The following is a 23,942-nucleotide window of genomic DNA, read 5'->3' as shown; positions in this document are numbered from 1 at the left end:
CTTCAGTCCCCACCCGGGCCGCGAAACTGCATGAGTGAATGTCAGCAACACTCAGTACAGTTACTGACGTTCCGTACTGTCAACGATCACCCGTTGATCGTCGTCGTCGTCTTCGTCGTTGGCTGAGTCGAGTGCAGTTTTACTATGCACCGCTCTTGATACTATATTTCGTAAGTGATACTATCCTGCCATGTAGTCCCCCATAACAGATCCTTCTCTCCCTCTTCCTCTTCACGCTACGCATCGTTTTCCTTTTCTCTTTTTGCGTGCCAGTCCCGTATGTTTCACCGATCTCTCTCTCTTTCGTCCGCTCGGCAGGTAGTCCGCGATCTCGCACGGCTACAGGTGCGCGTAAGGTGCTAACGTTTTCTCGACGATCCGCAGAGCCTTCCACATTCTTCAGCCGATCGACCTGATTCGAACGGCGGAACAATTCGTCAAGCTTCCCCGACGTTCGCGCGATCGTCCTTGCGAACGATCGATCTGGAGCGCGATCCAGCGAGTTGCAGTTGATTGCCAGAATTAGGCGATTTCGCGGAGTGATTGGTGCTCGCTTATGTTGCGCGTTAATAGAATGATGTGTAGTCTCAATTGTGAATTTTTATTTATATAATTGATTTTATGATATAATATATACACAGATACAGATTTTTTTACGTAATTTAATGTGCAATATGGATCATCAAATTCGAATAAAAATAATTCATAATTGCATTGATATCTTCAAAATTGTAAAAACCTTGATGTGTTGCAGATAACATCATTTGGCACATAATAAATTATCTGCAAAATTAATTTTAAATTAATTAATTAAAAAATTTACTTTGCATGAAGTTCATATTTTGAAAAAAGTTAGTTAACGGTTAGTTAGGTGAAGTATTAATTTTGTTGTAAATTAGCTAATATAAAAAAAATATTAGTTTAATATTTCGATGTACAATATCGTGAAAGCACAAATCGATACGAATGTGTCGATGTACGCTTTACAGCGGTCTGTTGCAACGGCACTCGACTTTGATCGAGTGTTATTTTGCTCCAAATTGTAGTTGTTCAGGTCGAGCAATCCACGTTGCATTTGCGGTGAATTAATATCACGGCAAATCGCAATAAACGTTCGCTCCAACACGTGGCTGTTTCAGGAAATAGCTACATTTGCACGATTAACGTTCTTTAATGACTGTGAGATAATTAGGTATACTTTTGACAGAGAAACTCGATGAAACGGTGCGGTTAGTCTTTAATATAAATACGATTTAAAGAAGAAGCTGAGAAGGAGGAAAGAGGAAAAAGAAACTCGTATCAAAAAGAAAGAGAGAGAGAGGAAGAAAAAGAGAGAAAAACATTAATCCTTGACTTTCCAAATTCCTTCTCAAGGTGAAGCCTATCGAGCGAGCCACGGTGATCTTGTATGCACGTATGGATGAGACCGCCACGATGACTGTTCCTCCGCCACTACCAGCGAAGACTCAGGCCCGGGATGCGAACCAGGCCGCTCGGCAGACTGTGTCAATCCGGACCGTTTCTCCTTCCGTCTCGCCGCCTCTCGCCACCGGACCCGGAGCAACGGTATTCGTCGGAGTTAGCGCACCTACCGTCGATACCGCGACAATCTGCAGGGGAAGAATCCCGGAAGTACAATCGGCGAACGGCGGTTACGAAGAACGGAGTGACGTTGTCGAGTCGTCGCGACAGCGGTGGCAGCAGTCGCAGCATCAGCAGCAGGCCGCGCATATAGTGAAGATCAAGATCAATCCGGATGGCGAAAAGAACAGCAGGGTGATATCGACGGTACGCCTGACCCTGGATGAAAACGACCGGAATCGCGACGAGATCGAGACGAAAGCGTGCGAACGCTCGGGCAGACATCGCGGTGACGGTGCTGTAGTGGTGAGTGCGACGAACCTCGTGAACGAGCAACATTGTGCGAGTGCTGGTGCCGGTGAGGGCTGTGTGAGGATCAGTGTCTTCAGCGGTGACCCGGCGTTCGACAATCAAGAGCGTAACAGTAACGACGACGACAACAGAGACATGGTGCACCGCGGTGCTACGGAGACTCTGAACTCGACCACCCTAGGCAGCCGTACGAACGCCTGTTTCTACTATAACTCCTACCAGAATCCATTAAATGGCATGGTTATGTCGAGCGGTCAATGTTCGCCTAGCGATACCTTAGACAGCGGTACGTGCAGCGACCTTGATGGTACGCCGCCGCCGTTGCCGAAGAAGAAGAACGCAAGCACGGTGATACTGGCCAACAGCACGCACAACCGAACCGGCAGCATCACCAGCAGCGGTGCCGAGGTCGACAGCGACGATAACGAGAGCAACATCAGCTGCGACTCTTTGAACGGCGGCGATGCAAGCGAGTATCGAGTACACGAGACGACATCGAAGGATGAAGCAAACATGGATGCCGTTAAGAAATTGATCACGCTTTCGACAAACAGCATCGACGATCGCATCGAAGAATCTAGCAACATTCATCAACAGATTTCGGCGGAGCTCGATCGCGCGACACGTTCGCCAACGTCATCGATCAGCATTTCATCGTCGCTGTCCGGTACGTCTTCCCTGTCGAAAGCATCCTCGACGCCGCGGATAAGGAGTCCCGAACCGATGATCGAACAGAACGGTAAATCGACATCGCCGGTCGTCAAAGAGTGCACATACGAAGAGAGGAACCAATTGGAACAGGAGAGGACAGAGCAGGAGCAGTGCGTCGACGTCACTCAGAATCGGTCGACCGGTCACAAATATCTGTACGAGGATGACAGGTATTATAATTTCCACGTGAATGAGCTGCGCGATAATAATAAGAACTCGAATGGTGAACACGGCGTCGCCGAGACTGACGAGAGTTTCGCCGGTTATAAAATTCACGATAAGGAAGCCATACGAAGTGCCAAAGGGACCGTGCGAGGTGTGAAGAATAGAGTACGAGCGGGCATCGCAACGTTCTTGCAATCACCCACCTCCAAGGTTTGTTCCAATCATTTCTAGTATATTATATAAAAGGAAGATTTATATAATGCTGAAGAGCGTTATAAATAAGCATTGCAAATGAATTTACAATGTAATAATATTTGAATTTCTTTTACATTTACTATGATAAAAAACGCAATTTATAATTCAGGAATATTTTTAGTAATATTTTTAGTAATCTTTCAATAAAAAGCTAAATTTTTTAATACATAAAAAATAAGAATATCGCATAAATTTTAAATGGAGATCGATGTGAAAATTATTATTAAAAATATTCTATTAAAATATTATGTTTCATAAATATATATACAATTTAATTTTACATATACAATAATTAAAGAAAAAGGATACTTTCTTGCAATATAAATTATGTAACGTTCTCCTTATATTTGCGACTTTTTGCATTTTAAATATCGATCAATAAACACAATGCAATAGGATTGAATCCTCGATAAACGATGGGTCGACTTGTTATGCAAATCAAGTACGGGTACCGCAAGTACTTGAGATGCGTATTGACTAACTTAGAATCAGTATCGATGCAAGCCCATCAGATACGCACGCTAAAATCTGTACATCAAACTAGGTGCACTTGATTCGCATAATCTACAGGTCAGCGTTGAAACGTTAGATTTACAGTTATATAGTCGCGTCGTCCTCTATCGCTCGCCTGAGTTTGCATCATCAGATAGCATTGATTGGTAACGATATCATGTGTTTTATTCAAATTCGCATTCCATATGTACCTTTCAAAACGCAATGAGCCATACCTTCTGATATCTAATATCCCATAATAATTGATAACGATAAAGTAAACGTTTAAGGTAAACAGTTTATATATTACATATTATTTATCGATTTATAAAATAAATTTACGTAAAGTAAATATGAGTTTTTTTTTTAAATGCAGTCATTATATATAAAAAAGCAAAGCTGTACAAAATAAAATGTTATTGTTATAAAGGAAAGAATAATTAATAACTGAATAATTTAATTAATTTAATTTATTTTTTATGGCAGTACGAGTTTATGAATAATTAATAACTGAATAATTTAATTAATTTAATTTATTTTTTATGGCAGTACGAGTTTATGAAAATCTGAAATCCGTCCGAAAACATTTAGGAAGGAGAATTTCTTTTTCATACTTTTTCTCTCTATAAAATATTACATGAGAAGTGATGTAAATAGACAGGACAGGTTTCTTGATGTATTCAGACAGTACAAGGGACGCTATGGCGTGCGATTTATCGTGAATGATAATATCTTCGCAGCATATTTTGACAAATATTTACTATCGTCTTATCGTTGAACGCGTTTCTCTGTCGCGTTAATCGGCTTACTTATGCCTATTTATTAGTCGCTGGTCGTTCGATAATGCGTTTCGCATTAAATTCGTTTCGGTTCGGACGAGAAATCCACTATTAAGATCTCATCAAATTCGAGCCAATCGACATTATATATATATATATATACACGTATAGAGGCGTCTTTATTGCGAGATTTCCGGTGTTGCTATGCGAACGTCGTGCGTACATGACGTTCATACCGTCGATGCGGAACGGATCGACATAACGGTAGATTCTATAAAACGATATTACAGCAACGTACAAGAAATGCAACGTATGCAACGTACTGAGATGCATCGCCTGCGAGACACAAGTCCTCGTGTGTTCAACATTTCGGTCTCTTGGTATTCCTCTTTGTTATCGGGTACTCGTGTTGCTATCCACCCCGTTCGCGCGGCCTATTTCGCGAAATTACAGAGAGACTGAGGATACCTCGCTTGCACGCAAATGCGCTGGCAACGGCTGAGAAGTAATCCCTCACATCCTCGCGGCTAAATCTGCCTTTGAGACCTCCATGGCACGCCTCGATTGCGCTTTTCACGTGCAACTCCTTGCAAATGTGCGATTATCCTCATTTCTCCCTTCATAAAAAATCGACATTCGCGATACAAACGATGACAGTTTAATGAGATACGTTCTATATTGCATCTCCTGGTAATTGCTGGTAATTATTGATACTGTTAGAAAAGACTTTTTTGCAAAATCTAAAGATCGATTTAAGTATCTTATTTGAAGAAATAATATTTTTTTATTATATCTTTTTAATATATAAAGAGAGAGTTTCTTAAGATAAATCATAGTTTGTTTTATCGAAGTAGTAGCGTTCAGAATTAATTGTATAAATTAAGTTATGAAAATGCAATCAATTATGCAGTCAACCGTCAATGCATTCGAATTTAAAAAAAAAATTAACTTGCCCTTTCGGAACGTATACTTCAAGCTCGAATAATTTGATGGAGATCGCAGCTATACATATACATATATCTACATGGCAATAGAAATTTTCAATGATTTGATACATTAACCGCACGTTTGGTCGACCGCAATTTATGATACCGAAATGTCATGCTTGATTTTGCAGACCGCGCCACTGACCGGTATGTAAGAAATTTGATTTCACATAAAAAAAATTAAGTAAGTGTACACTACGACCTGAAATCATAAATATCGCTTTGGGTAAACCACCGTGTGGTATGTCCTACATAAGTCGTTTCTCACTTCCTCATTATACACCGAAGAGCACGCAGATTTATCTCAGCGTGTACTTTGTGTATCTTGATACTGTACCACGAGGAAAGATGCATTATGTTTTATTTTCCATTACAACTAACTTTCACATTGAACATTTTAATTAAAATTAACGATTTAATACATAAGCATGATTAATAATTTTTATAAAAAAATTATATCTCAAATTGTATAAAATTATTTAATTACATATATTATATTTGTACAAATAATGTAATATCATTTAAAATTAATTTTTATACCTTGATCACTTCTATAAAACATGTCGCGCAAAATATTTCATATGACGTAATTATCGCTTTCGCGGAAATATTGTGCAAATTTGGTTTGCAAGAGGCATGTTTATACTAGACATTTGCTTTGCGACAGTTTTCTCCTATTGCTTAATATTCTGTACATAATAAGAATTTTTGCGGTTTTGGACGGATATTCAAAATTGCAATTGTCAGTGTGAAATTATTTCCGAGTCTGAGATCTTTGTACTTGTTTACATCATATTCCAAGATTTTAATATATGCAAATCATGTTTTCACGATAAGTATAAGATTATTATTAATGAAAATTGGGTGATTTCAAAACGAAACGTGCAACAGGATATGACTATCTATTTTCGTCTAATTAGGACATAGCAAAATGTAGCTTTTATCTTTCTCTGTCTCTTTCTTTCAAGTATATCAAAGCGACTGACATAATGAAATTCATGTCTAAAACCGTCATGATAACTTCTGAGAACGAAATTCAGAGAAAGTACCTATCTTCCTAGTATGTTGAATGAATCTCGTATGCTGCATTAAACTAGTCTGCATGTCTTCAATAAATTATAAGAAAAAGAATATGTTATTAAACATTATACATATATTAACGTACATATTATTTAATAACAAATAAATAAAAATTGTCGAATATATTCTAATTATTAAAAAAAAATAAAAATTGTCGAATATATTCTAATTATTAAAAAAAATTATATATGTATATATTAAAAAATACATTTACATGCTTATCCTCTCTCTCGATCTTATAATAGAATTTTAAATATCTTCTTTTTATTAAGTAACATTATATTCTACTGATTACGATGTTATAAATACTAATATGTTATAAATACTATATATGAAAAATAATATGTTATACTAATATGTTATACTAATATGTTATAAATACTATATATGAAAAATAAACTGTGCATGTTATATAGTTATATCTATAGAAACTTGCGCGGGTGCATATTTCTCGCATGTGCTTTCTTGACGAGTGATTATATACTGTGCGAAGCAGTACACGCAATTAAAACGTTACACATTTAATAGCTAGATAATTTGTTTAGTAAGTAGAGGTGTATGCTCCCACCAGGGTTCCGTATTACGGTGAGCAGCTGGTTTTAATAGTGTATTTCATTAAAGTATTTTCATAGAGAAAGAGCTTTAAGAGAGATCTGTTGCTTACGGCACTATACGATGATTAAGTTAGAATCTGAGAATATTATTTTTGCACGACATATAATAAAACCATAATGATAACGGATAATGATTGGCAATTTCTCAAATATAATAAATATAAACTAAAGTTATCAATCTTGATGCGACTTGATGTACATGTGAAATCAGTTAAATTATTTATTGTGCGAGCAACTAACATTAATGAAAAATAAAACTTTATTTTTTTATAAGAAAACTAGTCATTATTCTTCTTTATTTTGCTCGTACTTATTTTACCAATAGATTGCATAATTATGTTCTTATGTTGTTACGAGTAATAATGTAGAAAAATATTGGATGCACTCAAGCAATAATATAGAACGTTTGATTTTCTCAAAATATATACTTTCTCGCGAATAAAAGTAGAACGATAAATAATTAACAATAATTCGACATAAGAGACAGAGAAAATATCATGAAATATTTTAACTATTAATTTATTTCTTTTCCACAATAGCTCTTATCAAATTCTGTTGGCTGAGATGTTATAACATCGTTATACATTCAAATCATCTACTACATTTTGTTCTGGCCCATCGCGTAATTTCATCGCGCTTCGTTTTTCATGCACGTGGTATCCACGTCTACGTATGCAAATCGCAAATTAAGTAGCATTACTCTCGTTCGTAGTATACATTTTTATGAAGTTGATTCGCACGTGCATGCATGCAACCCATTTCGACTATCTTGGCGACTATTGAATGGAGAAGGTGAAATGACCGATTATAAACGCGTCGCACAGATACGACCTACTTTATCGTCTCTCTTTCTTCGCGAGCCAACTTTCTTTCTTTACGAAAATTATTCACGCAACATCGTGTCACGATTGGACGTTTTATCCATATTTCTCGACATAACTAGATCAATCTAACTGTCCGATATAACGTTATTCGAAACTGCGCTGCAGGGATTAAGAGATTTCTATGGTACAATATGTACGTCGATCAGATTGATAGACTTCGTAATATTGATAGATTTCATTTCATCTGTCGTATAGTTTGAAATGTCGTAGGTCGCATCTTGCTAATAATGGCCTTTCGAAATCCGGTACATTTGCATCCACGTTTTATGTAAATCTACTTTCGCAGCATTCTCAAAATTCCAAATTAACGCGCAAATGACTTATGTAAGTACACCTGAATTATTAATATCTCACATTAGCTTTGCTAACGAAGCGATGCTGATGTCATGAACATACCAACGACCTACTTTGTCTGCCGACTTCCGATGTTGTCTGTTATTCCGCGTATTTTAGAGAGAGATGGATTCATCGAGGTCTCTAACCGCCGTGGCAGGTAGCGAGAGGTCGTTCTTCATGAATTTCCCGGTTGAAGAAAATGCGGTAGACATGTCAACGAGACAAATCGGGTGGGAAAAGAGAAAGCGGGTCAAAGAGGCCACCACGGTGACAGCAGCAACGGCAAAGAGAGAAGTTTTAACTTCCTCTTGAATTCGAAGTATCTTTTCCCATTTTTTTTTCTCTCACTCTTTTCTCACCAGAGTTTTTCGTACGTCTTATATTCTCTTTAGGTCTATCATACACCTACACGTACACTCTCTGTCTCGTACATATCTCTAAAAAAGGTTTCTAAATAAAATTGCCCACGACCACTATGTTTATCGGGAAATTTGAAACCGTAATAGCGTGATCTCGTCTTTTCTTTTTTTTATCAAGCATCTTGTTTTCCAATTAACTAATAATAGGACACGCGATATTGGCGCAAAAGCATTTCATGTCAACGAAGCAATACAGAAATTGAATTTACGAATGAGTTATTAAGTAAACACTTGCTTATACGACTAATTTTATAATCATTTTATTTCGAATTATCATGTAACAATATTTATTAAAAAAATTATTAACCGTCATTTTGAAATTTTATATTTTTCAAGAGATATTATTAATACAATTGGCTCTCATATAATTAAATACACATAGAAAATATTTTATAAATACGTATATTGCAATTAAATAATAATTAATAAATTATTTTAAAAAGTTAAATAAAAAAAATAAAACTTATTGCACATAAAGAAATATGTCATATATATCTATTAAAAATATAACTGTTTGTATGGTATTTGAGTTTTTGACTCTGAAGCGAAAAGATAAAAATACATAGATGTGCTTACAAATCTCATTCAGTGTATCAACAATAACTGTAATCATAATCATATCCCGTAATAATGACTAGTTTCACAATCTTCTCTATAAAGGTAACAATAATTTCTATCTTGAGAGTAATCCATACACACACATAGACTAGTGGGGAGAGTTTAATCGCATTAGCCATCTGACTCAAACTACTTCAAATAATCTACTTCGTGCATTTTGTTTAAGAAACAGTAACGAAATATTCTTTTACTGCAGATCGATGCATCGAAATTAAAAATTAGTGTTACCGTTACTTAAATGATGGAAAAATACAGATGTGCATTTACATATAGTGTGTCGATATTCGTGTGACACAAGTAACCCAAAATTTAGGAAATTTCCGCCCATACAAAACCGGTTTACCAGATCTATATATGAATAACAGAAATCTCATATTATTCCAAAAGCTGTAACGGGAATAGCATGTTATTAATATATGTTATCACAATTTAAATGGACGTCATAATTCTTATTTTTGCAATCCAAAACATCTCATTTTGACAATGTATATAAATATATTCTTTAAAAGCTAAAGCGCGTGCGCGCGTGTGTGTGTGTGTGTGTGTGCGCGTGCGTACATACTTTAAATAATTTATATATAATTTTAAATGATATATTGATATACATTGTTAAAATGAGATATTTTGGATTGCAGAAAAATAAAAATACACATACAAATACGAGTAAATGTTACCACACGAAATAATGTATTCATTTTCTTCTTTGAGTTTAAGAAAATTCTAAACTCGCACAAAACGCATCCACGATTCATTTCCCATTTGTCTACCGCGATATTGCAACTTTCAAATTCCTAATGCTACTAATGCAGATTCCATTTTAATTAATTAAAAGTCTCTTACGAGCGTAATCCATGCGTAACTTTTGCTTGCAGCTACACCTACAAGTACGATATAATTAGATGGCCTTATTAAGAAGAAAACCGGAAAAGTATACTTAACCGTTTCTATGTGTATACATATATAAAGTCGTCTCATATAATTTAACAATTTAATATAGAAAAAATTCTACTCAAAATTTTGTCCTGGATTACTTTAATTAATATTTTTTCCGCAATGTTGACATTGTATTGCAATATTTAAAATGGTGAAAATATCGACGCAGCAATGACATTTCTCTCTCAGCCATAAGATCATTGACATTTCTACGACAAACGCGTGGTTACAATCGAACATAAATAATGGAATATACTGATGAAAGCGCACTTTCTTCTTCGGATTTGCATTTTGTTCCGACACGTAACCAATGTTTGCAAAATGATTATTACTTTTCAATATGTATATTTTATTATCAGAGATGAGCAAGAGCTGATTTCTCATCGTTAATTTTATAATGACATGTTGTTTAATGTCGCATAATTAAGCTTCTCTATGTATCTTGGAACAGAAGCACGTAGTAACTGAGAAATCCCGTTTTTATAATGAGTAGCTGGAAAACAGGAAGTGTACATCGCATACGAGATGTAGAATTACTGATTACAAACATTATTAAAAGTGCACTTGTCATTGTATATTGTATTTTAAAAGATTGTAGTTGCTAAAATAATAAAAGTTCATAAAATAAAAAAAATAAAATAATACACTATTTTTGCTATATCATAATATATTTAATTTTTAATTCAAAAATTATTAAAGAACGCATCATTATAAAACTCACTCTACAATTAATCAGACAGAATTTCTCAAAAAAATATAACTAAAAGAGATATATGAAAAACATAATTAAAAAGAAACATTAAATTACATATAAATTACACGTAATCAATAAGGTTTTTTAATAATAAAATTAAGTAAAGGAATACGAGTTGGAAATTGATCCGGAAATTAATGCGGAGATTACAGTAAGTGTTTTTACATTGAACATATATATAATGATCAGTGAAAGCTTTTAGTTTCAATTTCAACGAAATTAAATTGATGTCAGGTTGGCTCAATCATTGTGCTTAGGCTCACGCATGTGAATATCAATTAAGAGGCGGAAAGGAATCATATAGATAATTCTATCTTATATATGTAGTGTTTCTTAACTGAAATAAGAATGATGGACAGCATGTGATATAAATCAATATGAGAAATTTTTAATGATTATTAATTATTGTTAATTATACAAATTAAATTTAATCTTTGTAAATTATAATTTCTCTTGAAAAAGATGCAAATACATAAATTAAAATTGTCAAAACAAAAAATATTCATTGTGTAAAAGGATATGCGATAAAAGATATATAACATATTTAAAAGGAAAGAAATTCTTCTTAAGTAGAAAAGTAGTCTCACAATATTTTATATTTAATCGAAAGAGATAAAACGTTCGCTCTGAATAAAATTTCTACACTATGCGACTGTTTACAGTGTATTTACTTTGCTTATATAATTCTTCAACTTTTTAATTTTAAATGAGACGAAAAATACATAACGAGACTGATACCAATATAACATTTCGACAGTTTGCATTTCGAAATAATTTACAGATTAAAAGAAGCGTTTCGTATTTCCGTTTGGTCAATTGCGACCACAATTAGTCGATTTAATAATCGACCGGAACATGTGACGGTCCTCCTAACCGCACGTAACCTTGCATATAGATTCGCGGTCGACATTTCATCAATGACGTAGGTCAAACCGAAGAGCGCAAGACGAGGCAAATTATATGCCGACAATATGATCCGCGTTGCGGCGAGAGCTTGACCGGATGTACTCTCGAGCGAGGGGCTCATCGATCGCACGTCACGACTTCGATGGAAAATGCATGTAAAATTACGTCACGCTCACGTTCGTAGAGCTTAAGAGGGAAATCTAGCAGAGAGAATGTATTCATCGGACGGCGACGCATTTGCATCAATTATCCCAACAAAGGTCAGATCTGATATCATCGCGATGCACGCGGCAACATAAATATATTATGCGACGAAGTAATCATTCTTTCTTCGGCGCTTATGTCATGCATCGCGAAGCGGAAAATGGCCGGATCGCGGATGATGTCCTATCGGTCGCGAGGAGAACGACAGATTTCTTTCTTCATCCAGCGGTCACGTGCGCCATACATTCTACCGATCCATGCCGCGTGACTTTGATTACATTATTATCCACGCCATCCGCTCGCGAAACTCGCCATTACGTAATCGACTCATATACGTAAAATAAAATGAAATATTAAAGATAGAGATCTGTCTGACGTCATGTACACTTAAACTCACATCTTTAGATGCGTGTGCCAATCCTTGTGTAAAAGTGTTTATCTTTCTTTGATGGGATCGCTGTCCCTGCGCCCCAGGAGGCCCTGCGGCGATTCGCTTGGGCGAATAGTTGCAGGTGTACATACGCTTTCATCTTTTCACACATTTGCCTCCTAGATTGCCTGGTCAATATGCTATTGCCGATCGCGATGGCTCCGTGATTGCAGATGCCAATTGTCTTGTGCAATCACGATATCGCACGTGAGAACCTGAAGAGGCTGCCGCAATCGCACCGTCATCGTTTTACATCGCGTGCTTTATTCTTTACATCTCTTTCCCTTCCATGTATTCTTTTTTCTTTGACTCTTTCCGGGCTCGAATCTTCTCGTCGTGAACTCGTTGTGAAAGTCCGTATGGCACATGAAATTATCATTACAGAAATGACGAAGAACGCATCGCGACTTTCTCATTACGCCTCCCACTCTTCAGAAACTGAATCGTATTAGACGGCTACCATCAATTCCGCAATCGACGGTAGCCATTCACTCTCATCATTATGCCATTAAGTGCTAGGTCGGAAAGACAGATATGTCAACATGTAAATTAGATTGATCGATGATTCAATTTATCGAGACGAGAGATTTTTGAATTATCTGATTAATTTGATACTAGATAGAAGTTGAAGAAAAAATGTTAAATAAATGAGCAGAAGCGTAAAATAAATATCTTACATTATGGGTTTAACGTAGAACTTAATTAACTTAATTTTACTTTTTTTCAAACCCTTTATAATGGATTTCTTGCATGATGCAAGTTGCTATGTGTCAACACGTGTGGAGTTCATTATTCTAGTAATATGCATTTTTAATATTGCCAGGAAACTTAAAACACTAAATTCCGGTCAGTGGGCGACCTGATCTCTCGTAACATTACCCCAGTTACGGAGAAATCGTCTTCGGCGCCTCGATTTGTCTGTATTACCAGCTAGAGTCATTCACAATTAATTGCTGATTCAAAGCATACCGTCGTTTCGTATGTAACACGTACGGCTAGGTGCAGCTTTCATTAAGCGCTCGTAAAATTATCTCGTCTTTGAGAACGTACAGCACTATAGCTGTGCTGTATCATACTGTGAAATTGATACTCATTAAACTGTCTGAGTTGTGTACGATATTATGAGTGTTTACATTTAATTAATCGCATGATAGTCATATGCAATTCCGCAATCTAAATCATTCCCAGAGTTAAATAAAAAATAAACAGATATTAAAAATTGGCAAAATAAAACAAAAAAATTCTAGAAAAAAGTATGAAGGATTTTGTATAATAAATTAATTCTGTAATAAATTAAAGAGAAACAATTTCTCTTACACACAAGAGAATTTGAATTAATATAAATCAGAGCTCGGCAAGAACTGCACATTTCGGCCGATTTTCAGCTGGCTCCGCCTAACGCGTCCCTCCTTTCTTCGCCGTCTCGCACAAAGCCTACGAGCCGCTCGGCGGTCAGGAGCGGGCGTATGGCAATAGCTTTCCACGTCACCCATGAGGTAGTATTGTTGACGCGTTTTTTTTTTAATTGGTATCCCCAGTAGGCCTAATCCACTGATGACTAAAACGACCCTTTAACTAATTGCATAAGACGATAAAGTTTATCACGTCTTATGCTTATTGCTACATGCCGTATGCAAATAGATGTTCCTGATCTCGCTTATAAAAAATCCCGAAAGTCATAAATATTCATATCAATTATTATTTATAATTTCGTGCAATTAGTTAAAGGGTCGTTTTAGTCATCAGTGAATTAGGCCTATTGAGGATATCACTTTAAAAAAACGCGTCAACAATAGTACCTCATGGGTGACGTGGAAAGCTATTGCCATATGCCCGCTCCTGAGCGCCGAGCGGCTCGTAGGCTTTGCGCGAGACGGCGAGGTAAGGCGGGACGCGCTAGGCGGAGCCAGCCAAAAATCGGCTGAAATGTGCAGTTCTTGCCGAGCTCTGATATAAATTAATATCATTTTGCAGAAATATAAAAAAACAAATGTTTAGAGTTATAAGTACATTTATTTTTAATTCATATATTTATATAATTTTTTTTTTACCCAATCTTTTACATTTGAAGATTCTTTTTCCAAAATATTTTAGATTCAATATAACAATTTTAACAATTTTTATAATAATTAATTATAAAAATTTTTATAATATTTAATTATAACAAGTTTTGGTATATAATTTCTTTTATCTTTTATACTTCTTTTCGTTCCAATATGCGTAGTATTATATAATGCGATTTCGTATCCCATTGCTCCAACCCCTATAGTATATTTTTTATCATAGCTTTATTATTCGAAGAGATTTCTATTGGGGATCGTAAGATCTACAGGGCGTGGATATAATGTTGTCGGTGGGATCGTCGCGACGCACAAAAAATTATTCACCTCGTATGATCCGCACCGGTTTCACGCACGTTCCATTACAAGAAGTATATATATGATGGATAAATTATTTTCTTGGAAGTCTTCCTCTCTCTCATCGATCATCTTAGGAAAACCATGCATTCTTGATATTCATTTAAAATAAAAAAATATTAAATTACTCTTGTTATAAATGATGACTAAGCATAACAAGATTATAATTTCCAATAAGTAAAAATACAATTAACAATCATTTAAAATTAATCAATATCTTGTATATATTTCATGATATGAAACCAAGAGGAAGAAATAGATAATATATATTTAATTTTTGGAATGTTGTGAACAGTATTAACAATTAATTATAACAATGTAATGTGCCTCGCAAAGCCATGAAGAAAATAATTTTTTTGATTAATATAAAAATACGAAAACAATAGTTAAATAAATTAATCATAATTTTTATCAGGTAATGATAAATGTTAATTAGAATCTTAATTTATCATTTAGGATACACGGAATACAAAAAGTTCGTTCGTTAGTTTTATAACTTATGACGTAAAGTTTTCTATATGTTAAGCCATCTGGTTCGCGTGTACGTGGCTGTATTGGTTCTACCTTCCTCAACACGGCACGTAATTATGATCGAAGGCAATTACTATACGTGTCATTTGCGTAGGGTAACGGGTAGGAACAAGTAGGTTAGCAAAAAGTTAGTAATAGCTAGCCGAGATCTTACTTCCACAATGGTAGCATGCTTTTATAGTGCAGATCATGCACCTGGTACACCAAGTCTGGTTTCCCCGTTGAAGTACCCACATTCATTAGCAGTCGAGCGAGCACGTGGTGATCCATAATGCTAATCGGACGTGATCGTTCTGCGTGGAACGACCATATCGAGAAGCAGAAATTTCATCCAGCTCAGCAAATGTTAGGAATTGGAACGTTATTGAATTTAACTATAACATTAATATTTTCAAGAGAGTATCCCGTCAATTTGGAAAATTTAATTCTAATAAAACTTTTTCCCGTATATTTAAGGAGAATGTCCTATAAGTAAATGTCGAAAAGTTTCAATTGCTTTGTGTCAAAAAACATTTTTAATAAATATTCTTCGCATTACGTGTAGCATCTCTCATGCGTTACGCTTTAAGCGCAATAAATGGCAGTCTCTGGTGTTTTTATGAGACATTAATAAAGAGACGATAGAGTTTTTATACAGTAAAATGTTTCTTTTTTTTTCGTTTGATATATTCAGACTACTTATGGTAAAAAGCGTAAACTTATGGTAAAGAGCTTACATTGGAACTTTTCAAATCTATGCGCAGTAATATCCACGACTTTTTAATCATAAATATAGAGAATGCATAGAATAATAATACGTAAGTTCTTAAAAATTATATTGGAATTCTGCGATTCTGAGTTATCTTGCACGAGCGGTGAAAGCTAATTTAACATTTTCCTTTTCCTTTTTCTGTCTCATCTGCCACTTACCGTCGTCTTCTTCTTATTCTTCTTCGTCTTTCTCGAGAGAACTGCCTAAATGACATTACATAATTCAGCTGGAAAGTATATTAGGCATTACGAGAAGCAGGCAATTTAGAAGACAGCTAGATTATTACGAAGATTGCATCTGAAAATAAAAAATATTTGTCTCTTTTTATAAATATACAGATTGTGTCCATTTTTAGTATAGCGATCTATTGAAACTTATGTGATACTGTATTATAATAAATTATGACTTTTCAAGAGTCAGACGATTTAATCGAATAATTAAACAAATACAGATTTTATGAATAAAAACTATTCTAATATAATAATAATATAAATATTTATATTTAATTTTGCACAAATATTATAATTAACATAATAAAAATTGTATTTTACTATTATGAATAGTAGACAACAATATTAATAACTCTTTCTATAAGCTTAAATATGCGCAATATCTTGATGCATATAGCATGATAGTTATGCACGTGCTAATAAAATCGATTATATTCAACAAGAAACAAGTGACCAATGCACGCATTGTTAAGCAAGAACCGAAGTTCAAACGGCGATTGCGATTGAATCGTCGAACCATAAAGAGCCACTCTTTTCCGTGTGAAAATTGTCGTCTGTGCTATCCGAGAATTGATTGCCAATAAAGCAGAAAGGATACTTTGTGTTTAGCGCTAATTTGAAAATTTTATTAATTTATCAATCCATTTTGTTATTATTTTCTCGCTTATAATATTGTCACATTAATCTATATAAAATTAGTAATCCTAATTATATGTACCTCAATTATGTATATACATTTTTTCTCTTCCTCTTTCTAAACTTGTTATTAATTACAAAATATGATGGTATTATGTTATTATATATATATAAATGTTATATATTATTTTTCAAGAAGCAATGAGCGAATCTGAAAAATAATTGCAAATTGTCATTAAAATAGTCGGTATTGAGATTTTAATGACACTTTTTGTTTTGTATTTTTTGCTTCTTACATAGAAGCACATAGAAAAACTGACAACACGACACAAAGCTTTTGCAGTATAATTAGAGAACGATACATAATATATTTCCAATCAATAGTATATTGATAATTCATAATCAAAGGAAGATATCCTATTTGTGCAAGAAATCTTAAGAATAATCATCTCAATATTTTATTATAGGAAATCTCAATACATTGTACTCTGCTCAAGCTGGACATTTACAGTTTTATTTCTTGATTTTTAGTAACATTTTATTCTGTTTCAGGCTTACGTAGAGAGGGAAAAAGGCAAAGTGGTGCTTTATACGACATCGTTGGGAATAGTTAGAGAAACTTTTACTAATTGTATGAAAATGAAACAAATTTTGTGGACGAACATGGTTAAATATGATGAAGCAGATTTATTCCGCGATACGGAATTACAGACCGAACTCAGGGATCGGATCGATTTGGAAGTCTTAACATTGCCGCAACTCTTCGTCGATGGACAGCATATCGGGGTATGTATGCGTTTTTAATTATAACATTAAAACTGTAGAAAAGAGAGAAAACATATGTCAATGGAATAAATTTGAAGAAATAGCAAGTAAAATGTACCTTTTAATGAAAATATTTGCTTTGAAATAATTAATGGCGCAACTTTTTTAATCATGGTACTCCGAATGTAAACTGCAACTTATATAATTTTCAGTTATATTTACTAGTTAAATATAACTAAAGTTATTTGCATGTTAACGTTATATATAAGTAATTAGATATGAGAAAATATTGTGCCAAGTCTTTACTAAATACTATAATAAAACGCATAAAGGTTTTGTATAAATCTAAGTTTTGTAAAAATAAACAGATTCATGATCTTAGATTCTTTTAAAGTTTTCTTAAAAATATTTGTACCTATATTTTTATAGGCTATTATTGTAGTACATTAATGCGTAGTATGTAACGATATTAATTTATTATTTCTTTTATTTCTAAGACATGATTTAGAATATAAAAATTGTGTATGTGATATACTTTTGTTGCTGCTTTGAAATATGTATTCTCAATATAAACATTTTATACATGGAAGATTAGATAATAAAGCATGAGCAGCTGGCGTTGAACGTTCCGTCATCTGCGTTTGACGTTTGTCAACTAAGTTATTTTGTCCTTAATAGCAATATTGATCTTTTTCTCTCTTTCTCTTTTCTCTTTCTCTTTAACAAATAGAATAACTTCTACTAAGAAAAGTTAGAGAAAGAGAAAGAGAGAGAGAGAGAGAGAGAGAAAAAGAGAAAGAGAGAATGCGCACGTACTAACATTCAAGTTATGAATACTCTATGATCCTTTCGAATCCATCGTGTTACGCCTTGCAAAGAATTTATACAAGGCCGAAGCATTATGCAATCGAATATTCGACATCGAGAAAGTCGGGAGATGGATAACGTGAAATGTCAAAGATAACTATTGATGAGCGAAAATTAAACTTACGAATGAAAATTTGAGATTGAATTGTTTCTAATTTGCATAGAAACGAATGAGTCAATAAAAGAAAATTACACACATATATATTCTTAAATATTTTATATAATTTTATTAAGATTTTTGCATTTAATTAAATCAAACGCAATAATTAACTATAAGAATAATAAAATAAATCAGAATCAATAATTGTGTGAAATCTTTTATTTTAAAGAAATTATATTTTTGTAACACAAGTGTTTATTTTTATATAGTGATAAAATATTATTGGAAGATAGCAAAGTATTGTGTTTCAGCATGCAATTCTCAGGTGTAGAATATCATCTTTCACAGGTTTTCTTATATTGCATCTGTCATAAAATTGGAAAAAGGTTATATTAAGTAAAGAGAAATAATAAGAAAAAGTTATATAAGTTTAAAGTAAACTCAAATTTTAGAAAATTCGTTATTTTTTTCGTCGAAAATAAAACTTTTGATGTTTATGCATATATTAATAAAACTTTTAATGTTTATACATCATATAAATCGATAAAATTGATTTCATTAAACAATTTAGACACTTTGAAGAAAAGCTCATATAATCAGGTTACGATTTGCGCAATATCAATCTGTTCAATTAAATAATCGTAATAAAGATTACTTAATCGATAGAATGAGATAGTATAAATTAATAACGAGGAACGATTATTATCGCAGTAATCACTTAAACGTTACTTGGGAATGATCATAATAAATCTACGTATTCTCCCATTGTGTATAGTTCGTAATTGCTCTCATTCACGGAAGTAATACAAGTTCGTATCATCATATATGATGAGATATCTTATAGGATATCTCGCCATATGTTCATAAAATAGCATGTTGCTTTTATTGCAATGAAGTAAAGATCTTCGTAATCATAATTCAGTTGTGTTTACGCACTTTTTCCAATGATGAAACGAGCGATATACTTCGATCTTGTTATGAGTATTATACAGCACATAAGCGCATGTACACACATGTGTGTAATATAGTTATAAATTATATATTTCCAATAATCAGGATACTTTGCATAATAAATTTTATAGAATGTAATCTGATCTGTTTTGTAAGAAATGTTAAAATTATAAATTGTTCAATATGGAATTAAATAATTATCTAATTAAATAATTAGATAATTTTTTAGTAAAATCTTTTAGTATAGTAAACATAAAGGTGTGTAATTTATATATTATAAAATTATTTTAATCTTTTTTAAATCTTTATTTTACACAAACTAGAGATATATTTATTTTTTTAAATACATATATGAAATTTTTAGAAATTTTTAGAAACTCACACACACACACCTAATATTAATTTTTCTCAGAAATTTAATAGCAATTATATATTTCTGATAAAAAGAAATACATTGAGTAAATAACACATTTTTAGTTCTAAAGGTCCATGCTATAAATTGATTTTCTCGTCGCAGTGTCCGTTTCTCAAGACTTATTCTCAACAACCGATAGTTGGATAGAACAGATATATGCGTAAGTGAAATGTCAAGCTATTTGATCCAAGGCCGTTGGAGAGAACGCGAGGTGAGATTGCCTGCGTTACACCGCCTTAAGGTGGCTGATGTCTAGCATACAAGTGTATATACATAAAGCTAGTCCAACTGCATTCCAATCCGCCAGCGTCATGCAATTATTTCGTATGATATAGCCGATTTGTATCAAAAATAATCGAAAAATATTTGTTTTTTATCTATTACTATTTTTTTATCAATTTATACATAACTCTGCTTTCACTCTTGCTCGTCTTCGCACGTTTGACAGCTCCACGTCATCTTTGGTGAAAGGAATACACCATCGTAACTACAATCGCAATAAAACTTGTATTACGTTATAGCAGATATAAGATTATAAGACGTGTTCGGACGAACCTCCGGAATGTCGCATTATTTTACTAGCTTGCGTTTGCGAATCCGTAATATTTATTATAATCTTAAAAATTGTGCGTCAAACATCAGATGCATAGTAAGTTATCTCTAGGCAATTATCTTTTAATTATCTTTTATAATTTGAAAGATTTGTTGGGATAAAATATATAACAAAATTTCCTCTTTTGAATAAATTAGAGACGCGTTAAATTTGCAAAAGAAAGCGAGCTATATTAAGAGTCTCATTAACACTAGCATGAAAATGCGTGATAAACTGTTATAGCGGATGTGCATAGCCGTGCTGCACAGGAATACGAGGAAAAGCGAGAAATATGATAAAATTCTTTCGTGCAGCTGTACTTCTCGTCGAGAATATTATGTTGTCGTTTTGCAAGACGCGTTTTGCAATTTTCTTTTATTCGACAGAAACTTTTTAACGTATGCGACATAACAGGAAAGTTCTGCAGCATAACTGTTGTCAGCAACAGATGACATGAACGAGGCGGAAAGAAAGCGTTCGAATACCTCGAACGGTTTAAATACCATGCCATTAAATGCCTGCGTTTCACCAATTTTTTTACTTGTTACAGGGTGTCGACACCGTCGAGCGACTTAACGAGTCGGGAGAATTACGCCGCATACTGGAACCTTACCAGGTGAATTGATTTTATTAAGCTTGTTTTGGAGACTCGATATTCTTCGTTCCTATATACATTTAATATGGATGCACTCCCTCTCTCCAGAGCGTGGAATTAATAATTTATCACCAGAATTTATCGATTGAACATATACATTTAATGTGTCAAACATTATTTTATCAGACTATACGTGAATGCATAGAAAATGAATAGCAGAGCCAGATAACTAATTATATAATTATCAGTTGTAATAAATATTAATTAATAAATTAATTTATTAATTTATTAATTAATTAATATTTATTAATTAATTAATATTTATTAATTAATTAATATTTATTAATTAATTAATATTTATTAATTAATTAATAAACTCACGTAAGGTTTCATAACCAATTAATTCAAAGACGAAAAACTATATATAATTTCCGCCTGTATTATAAATTTAGATTTAACTTGTAATTTCTAACGTTATATGCAGATAATATTATCTCATTTTTTAATTATCCTGATAACAATTTTATGCACAAATTAATTGTATTAATTTTGTATTGAAAATATAAAATTTAAAAATTTTTATAAAAAAATTTAAATGACAAAAAGCTTCGATACGCTATCTATTATTGTTTTTGACAAACTTTTTATAAACAAATAATAATAAATGTTGATATTCAGAACCTAAATTATCTAAGAATCTAAATTTACGCGCTATCATAAAAGTGTCATTTTAAATAATACGTACGCAATTTAAATAATACGTACAATAACGTTGTACGCTCGCGACGCATTTATTATACGCAGAATCAGCTCTCTAAAGTAGACAGAACAGTAGACCGTGATGAAACGTCTACACACAATACAAGTTGTGAACGCAAGGTTGTGCGGTCCTTTCACTTTTATCTGCAACCCTCTCTCTCCAACTGCCGCCTCCTTTTCCATCGAGATCATAAATTTCGATGTCGTGCAATTCAGGTTTACCTTGCTGCAACTAAAGGTCGTTTACATATATGCCATTGTTACTTTTGTCGCATGCCAACGGCGTTGTTATACGTATAAATTCCTCGAACCGATCTCTACGAGATGTACGTAGCGCTTTTATTCACTCTTTTGATTTAAATTAATTATTTTCTTCATAAATATATTTGATAAAATCTTTATAAATACAATGATAAAATCATGAAATATTAAAATTGAGGAAAGAGGATAGATAGAAGATTAACGTGACTTACTGAATAATGTACGAAGTATTAATAATGCAATACAGTTTTCTAATTTTTAATGAAATCAAATTTATCGAGCAAGTGAAAGGATTAATGATACGTTGATTAATTTACATAATTTGTCAGTGCCTTTCTTTTTATTTATTTCTGTATAGTTAGAAATAATATTTGAAAGATATGTGTAGTAATACTTAATTAATTTAAAGGAGATTTTTAATATTTATTTGATAAACACGAAGATATTCGACAAAAAAATATCTAGAGAGTAATCGTTATTTTACACAAACTCGTTATATATTCTGCAAAATTGATTTACATTTCAAGTACATTAAACTTGCGATCAGTGGCAAGTCAAAGTGAAAGTGAAAACTATAGTTTCATAACGCTAAATAAGGCTCGATGGAAGGCTGGGCGAACATCATTGTCACGCAGAATTTATCTAATCCATTTAAAAAAATCATATTTTGCATGTTAAACATGTTATTGTATTGAATATATTAACATAAGATATATCAGGAAATTTAATATGCACTTGAAAATTATAAGGAAATCAGAAGATTAATTAAATATTATAAAACGTTTGTACATTTCAGTGTAAGGATGCATGCGCTGTTTGTACCTACTGTGGTGGGTTCCAGAGACTATTATGTCCCGTCTGTCACGGCAGCAAGAGATCAGTACATCGCAATGAGTTTACAGTAGAATTCGTTGCCTTAAAGTGCGCCAAATGTGATGTTTTTGGTATGATACGCTGCCCGCATTGTTGAAGAAATTCCACGAGGGAATCCACATAGACCTGCTCAAATCACACATTTCTATCTCTCTCTTTCTTAATCTATGATCATCTACTAACTTACATCTGTATTTAAGGTGCTACGAGAGTATATTTTATGCTATGCCTTAAGCAAAAACATACACGAAACGCCTACAGACACTAACTAATTGCGTAGCTACGCTGTCGCATATTGTAAAATATTGGTTAATAAAACTTTGTGTAAAGTTTTGTAATTTTGTGCACCCCATTAGAGAATGTCCCTAAAACCGAAAAACTAAATCTTTGTTCAATCAATGGCTACGTTCACTTATAGTATTTTTTCGCTGGTGAACATACAAATATAGAATATAAAACATAAAATCAAATAAAAATTATTTAAGAAATATTAAAAATACCATTTGAATGAATTATAAATTATAACGAACTCAAAAACAAAATAATATTAATTAGGCTTATAGACTATGCCGATTATTCTTATAGACTAGAATTTGATTAAAAGATTTAAGAAGCAAAAAAATATTATTGAGAAATGATTTAAAAAAATTTTTATAATAAATCTTTTAAGATTTATATATATATATATATATATGTATATAATACTAATAATAAATAATAATTAAATAATTAAAATAAAA

General features: G+C 33.2%; 1 protein-coding gene across 1 annotated transcript; it reads left to right on the top strand.

The window, feature by feature from the left end:
- LOC105254453 (glutaredoxin domain-containing cysteine-rich protein CG31559) lies at window positions 1–23,525 on the top strand. The gene is made up of 5 exons (XM_011263131.3): window positions 1–170; window positions 1,375–2,979; window positions 17,577–17,810; window positions 21,265–21,330; window positions 23,126–23,525. The coding sequence occupies exons 1-5, from the start codon at window positions 39–41 to the stop codon at window positions 23,297–23,299; spliced, it is 2,211 nt and encodes a 736-aa protein (XP_011261433.2). The 5' UTR covers window positions 1–38; the 3' UTR covers window positions 23,300–23,525.
- The last annotated feature ends 417 nt before the right edge of the window (window positions 23,526–23,942 follow it).

This window comes from Camponotus floridanus, unplaced genomic scaffold (genome assembly GCF_003227725.1).
Source record: "Camponotus floridanus strain SB8 unplaced genomic scaffold, Cflo_v7.5 scaffold61, whole genome shotgun sequence".
Lineage (NCBI taxonomy): Eukaryota > Metazoa > Arthropoda > Insecta > Hymenoptera > Formicidae > Camponotus > Camponotus floridanus.
Note: the sequence above shows the minus strand (reverse complement) of the source record. Positions and strands in the feature narration are given on the sequence as shown.